Raw genomic sequence first — 6,794 nt, forward strand, 5'->3', positions numbered from 1 at the left:
TTCCAGGCTCCCTCACCAACAGCAGCCGGCCTCTCACCCAGAGCAAACCCTGTTGTATCTTTGCTCAGAGCCCCCCATTTGTTGAGTCTCCAGGGCCCCAGCATTTGGCATTATTGTTTCTGACCCTCCCATTAATCCCTGAGGACAGGGAGTATTAGCTCCAATCTAAGGCTCAGGAACCAGAGGCCCACAGGGGCTCTGGCTCAGGATCATTCAGCCAGGAAGCAACCCAGGGCCGCCAGACTGCAGCCTGCTCCTGGTGGGCCCTGCCCTTTCTCTGGCTGCACCTTAATCCAGGCTCCTGAGGTTTCCTATTTCAGAAGAGCCTTCACTGCAGAATTCCAGCCTTTTCCCCATCCCTAGTGCAGCAGGGGAAAAGTTTATTTTAATCCTCTCCTCCCTCAGGCCCTCCCAGCCTCCCTTTCCACCCCAGCTCCTGTGCCAGACCCAGGGTCTTGCATGGGGGTCAGTCAAGCAGAGCTGCTCCAGCCCCTCCTCAGAGACACAGCTGCAGGGACTAGGCTGGGACAGGCTGGGGGAAAGCTGAATCCACCCCCTCCCCCATTCCCTGTCCCAGCCCTAAACTCCAGGAGTGGCATAGGACAATGTGGTGCGCAGGAGGATATCCAGCCCTGAGAAAGGGGACCAGCTCAGCCAAGCGTCCCCATCCCTGTTCCCTGGGACCTCCTTGTGCCTGGAGCCGAGGCCTCCCGGCTCTGCCGAGGAACACACAGGACTTGAAATGAGGGTGCTGGGGCCCCGCCAGCGCTTGCCTTTTCCTCCAAGTCTGGGCAAAGCTACTCAAAACCCTCTCATGCCCCAGCAGGAAGAGCATATGTTCTTTCCATATAGAGGAGAAATTGTTCCATTTGTGAGTAAGCCTCTTGGCCTTGGGGCCCACAGGAAGCAGGGCAGCTCCTGGAACGGGGACCTCGCTGGCCGACAGACCCTCGGCAGCTGGCCTGGGATGGGGCTGGGGGCCCCGAGGGAGCAGGGTAACCGTGTGCCCAGAGACACAGCAGTCCAGGGCCAGGGAAGCACAGGGACGCTGCAGGATCTTTTCCTTGAAGTGGGAGAACTTTTCTCCACTGGGACTGGGGCTGGGTGGGAGGAGGAGGAGGGAGACGAGGGGTTTAAGAGGGGCCAGCAGCCTTTCCTGGCCCCTCATTCCGCCCCAGAGAGTCTGGGTCTGAGTCAGAGGTGACTCAGGTGTGTTCCAGCCGTGGTCAGTTTTACAAGGTTATTTCCAGCCACCCCCCAAATTTTCCTCGATGCTTCAGGGTGAGGTGGCAAGAGATGGCTCTTGTCCCCTGAACCCTCGCTCATTCTGCCAATGCTGCAGGATCCACCGGCCCTGGGCTGGAGGGAGGAGGCTGCTCTTTGCCTTAGTTCTGCTGACTCTGTTTTTTGGTTTTTTTGTTTTCTTTCCCACCTTTTCCCCATTTGTCAAGGAACCACTGAGAGTGGAGTTGGGTTAATTGTTGGGGGGGGGGCGGGATGGGCCAGGAGAGCCAGGGCGTTGGCCTGGGAGGTGCGTCCACCGGTGGTGAGGAAGAAGGGAATTGGGGAGAGTCTCCAAAGAAAGCAATGAAGAAATCTGGGACCTTGAACTAAAGTCAAGGACTCAGGGGAGAGGAATAGCACAGAAAACCACCTGAAGGTATGTGACAGGTCATCCCGTCAAAGTAGGATTACATTTATCCTGGGTGGAACTTCAGGGGAGCAGACCCTGCTGTCCATAAACCCAGATGCACTCCAAGGAGGCTTTATATTTATATTTATATTTTTGCAGTACTCGGGTTTGAACCCAGGGGTGCTCTACCATTGAGTCATATCCCCAGCCCTTTTCATTTTCCATTTTGAAATAGGGTCTTGCTAAGTTGCTGAGGCTGGTCTCCATCTTTCAATCCTCCCGCATCAAACTCCCAACTCCTGGAATGACAGCTGTGTGCCCTGCTCACTTTTAAGGTGATTAACATTTGTCATTGGATACATCTGGGCCACAAGTTGATGGATCCAGGCAAAAAAAGGCAGGTGTCACCTGGGAGTTGGAGTGCAGCTTAGGTCTCCCGCTGGTTGCCTATAGGCAAGACAGGGTCCTTAAGATGTGCCTCTGGCCAGCCTTTCTGCGTGGCCATCATCTATTGGGGTTTAAGGGCAACTGCCCACTGCAACAGGGCAGGCCCCCCAGTTCTCCACAGCACAGACAATCCTATTTGCTTTTTTTTTTCTTTCTTTTTCTTTTTCTTTTTGCAGAACTGGCTCCTGAGGTATTTACACACGTGCCCTTTGAGAAGAGGGGCTGATCACACACCCTTCTCACCCGACTGAGCAGGAGGAGGGGGGTCAGAGTCTCCTAATACACTGATGCTTGCTATGGGCTCAGGCAACACCAGACAGCGTGAGCCATCCATTTGTCTGGCTCCAGCTGGGAAACCAGATAGAGCTCACCTGGACTTGGAACCACCACCTCTGACCCCATGCCTCCATCAGGCCAGATCTGTCATGGCCTCCAGAGACAGGCTCTTACGACCAAGGTCAGCAATCACTCTCCTGGCCTTCCTGCCAAGAGAAGAGATGGCCCCTCCTCGGTCTAGAGCCTGGAGAAAGGACCCAAGACAGGGGCACTGTGCATGGAAGAAAAGGGACAAGAGAAAGAGAGGGGCTGGGCCCAGAGCAGGATGCCAGCGACAGAGGGGAAGGAGGGGTGGGGTGGGGCTCGGGGAGGTGGAAACTAATCTGGGGACACTGAAGGGTTGGGGGAGAAGAGCCCAGAACAAAGTAGCTCTGAGGAGCCCAGTCCTGCCTCCTCCCTGTGTGGCTGGGTGGACCTTGATGGGCACTTTTCAGAGGACAGAACCAAGAGGGAGCAGCATCCTCAGGGAGCATGATTTCACCTGATAGTGTACAGGCCAGGGCAGATCTTAAAGTGATTCTGCTTCCCTGGGCTCTATTTTTAGGCTAACATTCCCATTTTGCATGAGGAGGTGGGGGTGGAAGGTGAATAGGGACGAGCCTGGTCACCAGGTAATAGCTGGGCTCCTGAGGATTCTGGCTGGCTTCCTGAGGCGCTACTCTAGGCTGTCCATAAGCTGGTCTGCTGGATGACTGAGCTTGGGTTTGGGCTTGGTTTGAGCGGGGCTTGGTTTCCTTATCTAAAGATGGGAAATTATCCCACGTGGGGCTCCTAGAGGACTGTGTGCGATTGCGTGGGTAAAACACAGGCGGTCAGGCGCCCTGTGAGTGGAATCAGTCAACTGCTGTCCTCTGAGGTCCTGACTCTGACCTCAGTGACCCCCATGGGAGGTGGAGCAGAGGGCTCCCCAGGTTTCTCTTCCTCGGGGCATGAAGTCACAGCCTGAAGGAGGAAGTTCAGGTAGAGATTTCCCTTAGAACTGTCCTGCCTTTGGGAATCTCATCTTGTCCCAACCTTCAAGTGTACCTGAAGTTTCAGAAACAATTTTGGGCTGGGAGTCATAGGACCTGGGTGGCCTCCCAGGACAAACTGCATCATGGTATGCCCTGGGGCACGTCCCAGCCCCTCTCTGAGCCTCAGCATCTGCGGCTAAGGGAGGACAGACTAGCGGGTTCATTCAAGCAACCCTCTAGGCATTTTTGAAGGCACTGTCCCTACTCTCATCCCAAAGTACCCTCAGGTTGGTTCTGCAGGCAAGGCAGCCTGGCAGATAGATGGCCCAAGGGCACCACCTGGTGGCCATAAAATGTTGGTACACCCAGCTCTGAGGCTTCATAAGAAGCCATAGACCAGCAGACCTTGGTCATGACTCTGGAACTCAGGGAATAGGGCAGGAGAGCAAATGGCACCCTCTTAGTAGTAGGAGGGATTCTTCCAGGCTCCCAGAGGTCAGCAGTGCAGATGGGAGGCGCTGCAATCATTAAGCAACTGAGAGAAAAGAACTATGGTTTGGGGTTGGGCAGGTCTGCATCTGAATTCCTGTGAGTCCTTAATCTTCCCTTGAGTTCCTCCTCTGTGCAGGAGGGCTACCTAGGATCATCTTGCAGGGCAGCAGACCTCTCTGCATGAGCAAGCAGTCAAGGAAGAAGATGCTGGACAGGTGGCTGAGTCTACCCCAGTGGCGCCCAGCTCTTTGGGCCAGCTCTCAACTGTTGCTGCACATTTGAATCACCTGATGCTTAGGCAGTGCTTCTCAGAAGAAGCATCAGTATTGATAGGGACCTTGTTAGAAATTCTTGGGCCCCACGCGGGGTGCTGTGGCGCAAGCCTGTGATCCCTGTGAGTTAGAAGTCTGGCAGGAGTATTGCAAGTCTGAGGCCAGTCTCAACAACTTAGTGAGACCCTGCTTCAAAATTTAAAAATTAAAACGACCATAGATGTGGCTCAGCGGTAGAGCGCACCTGGGTTCAATCCTCAGTAACACACACACACACACACACACACACACACACAATTTCTCTGACTCCATACCCCAGATCCACTGAGTCAGAAATCACAGGGAATGCTGATGAGCTGGAGTGTGAACACAATGTGCTCTGGTCCTGGGATTGATTAAAAAGTACACCTCAGGGGCTCAAATGGCTTAAGATTAGGATCACCTGTGGACATTAAAAAACTGATGCCAGATCCCACCCCAGTGATCCTGGTTTAGTGGATCTGAAGGGGCAACCAAGACTTAAATAAACATTTCCCAGTCAACTCTAATGAGTTCAGATCCTCTGCACATACACTAGGCCCTTCCCCAGAGAGCTGGGTCCTTGGAACATAGTGAGCTCCCTTCCTTAGGTTCCCCCACCCACCCATCTGCAGGTGGTCCAGGGAATAACCACAGTTATTCACATTTGATGGGTGCTTAAGCTAGGACAGGTGTGGTGCCACGGGCACCATCTCATAAGAACCCAATGACTTGTTGTCATCTGTGTCTTACAGATGAAGAGAGAGGGAGCAGTCGTCACATTGCTACAAAATGGCAACGTCAGGATTCTGAACTAGTTCTGATCCCAGAGTTCACTACCTTCACTTCCTTGTCTTACAAAGGAGACGCAGGGTGGCACCCTTAGCACTCATGGAACCTTTGCTTCAAAGCTGTGGATCTAGTCTCCAGATGAGACAGGCGGATCCTGGATCCCTGAGCAGGGTGCCACCTCAGGAAAGAATGCTACCCCTCAACTTACAAACTGAATGGGAATAGGGAGTAGAGGAATCCACTGAGGCACAGGTCACTTAGATTCCCAGGTGGCTTCTTGATACCCAGGATTGAAAGTATGACGGATTTTGACCCTTGTCCACATGCAGGACACGTGTCTTCATTCCCTCCGAACAGCGCCCAGCCTGGGTCCTGGCACAGTTAACCTGGCTCAGAGAGACTCGAGAAAGAACAGGATCCACTCATGGAATAGACAAAATATACAGCCATTTTACTGCCAAAGATGCATTTTCCAAAAGCAAGAGATGCCATCTTGAAGATAAGAAAGCCTCTGGGGAGCGGACTGGTGGAGCTTCAGTATGGCACAGCCACGCGGGGCAACCCTTTGCGAGCTCGGATTCCCTGGGAGATCTTGTAGAGTTCCATCGCTGCCCGCGCATCTTCCACTGAGCTGTGTCCCAGATGGTTGTTCTGAAGACAGAGGCACACAGTGAGGACTTGGGGTCCCAGTGTCACACCCCAACATCCCAATTCCTGGGGTGATCTGTGGTGAGTCTCCCTGAGCCTCTGACTCCCTGGGTTTGGAAGAGTGTCAGTGGGTGACAGGAACTGGCCTGGCTTCACCCTCTGGAGTCACCGGGCACTAGGCCCAGGCATTCCAAGACAAAACCCAGCATCCTGAGAATCAGGCTATGCCCTACCACCTAACATCTGGTGGGGGAGAGGAGGCATCGGTGCAGGCGGGAGCTGGCTGAGTCTGGGGAACAACCAGGCTTCATGAGCCCAGGGACAAGCAGACAGAGCCTGAGACGGGGTTAGGGTCAGGTTCAGACTGACAGGCACAGCGCGTGGCACCGGAGCAGGTGCGCAGAGATCCACAGAGTACACCTAATACCCACGTGTGGACGGCACCCCTCTGCCAGCCAGAGCCACCAGGGTTGGTCCTTGGGTGCCATGGAGCTAATGAGAACCCCACCCCTGCTTCCAACCCAATTCCTGCAAGGAGGGCGAGGGCTCTGTGCTCCCACACCCAGCCAAGCAGTCTCCATCTCGGGCCTGGTTCACACCCTACGCTCCTGTTCTCTGAGACTAGGACTCATCCAACTCTGTCCACACCTGGTCTCCGGCCGGCCAGTCTCACCCTTCCTTCCTGCTCCCAGAGGACTGTTCTTCCTTCCACCGGGTGTTCCTCGCATTGTGGGCTGATGATTGGGCTCGGTGCCACCTCCCCTCCAACCAAGGGTGCCTCTGGGACAGAGCCAGGTCTTGCTCACCCCTGCGTCCCTTGCATCTGGCAAGGAGTATGTGCTCCATAAAGAGTTGCTGACCTGGATGGAGGGCCCCAGGGTGCGCAGCTGGCTGTTAGCATCTGGCGGTCTCCCTGAGCCCCTCCCTCCAGGAATTCCCACCCCACATCCGCGTGGCTTCACCTGCTGGCTTTGCTGGGGCCAGCTTTGCCCACCAGCCAGAAAGGCTGGGGAATTGGAGCAATGCCTGATGGGAACTGGGGGGTAAGTACCCCAACGCCTGAACCCCACCCTGGGGTACATCAGAGGTGATGGCCTGACACCATTTCCCAGAGTTCTGTGGTGGCATAAGCTTCGTTGCCCACAGGGAAACTGGCTTGATTTGAACCAGCAAAAGCAAATGCCTGTTGGGTACCCCCCCCCC

The 6,794-nt window shown here is 54.7% G+C and overlaps 1 protein-coding gene across 1 annotated transcript in view; it reads right to left on the minus strand.

The window, feature by feature from the left end:
- Positions 1-5,373: 5,373 nt before the first annotated feature.
- The window catches only part of Isg20 (interferon stimulated exonuclease gene 20), a 23,672-nt gene continuing 22,251 nt past the window's right edge, over positions 5,374-6,794 (minus strand). The window contains exon 4 of the mRNA XM_015493089.2: positions 5,374-5,594. Coding sequence (XP_015348575.1) covers positions 5,478-5,594 — 117 coding nt within the window. The 3' untranslated portion in view covers positions 5,374-5,477. The remainder of the gene's footprint in view (positions 5,595-6,794) is intronic.

This window comes from Marmota marmota, unplaced genomic scaffold (genome assembly GCF_001458135.2).
Source record: "Marmota marmota marmota unplaced genomic scaffold, marMar, whole genome shotgun sequence".
NCBI classification, from domain to species: Eukaryota; Metazoa; Chordata; class Mammalia; order Rodentia; family Sciuridae; genus Marmota; species Marmota marmota.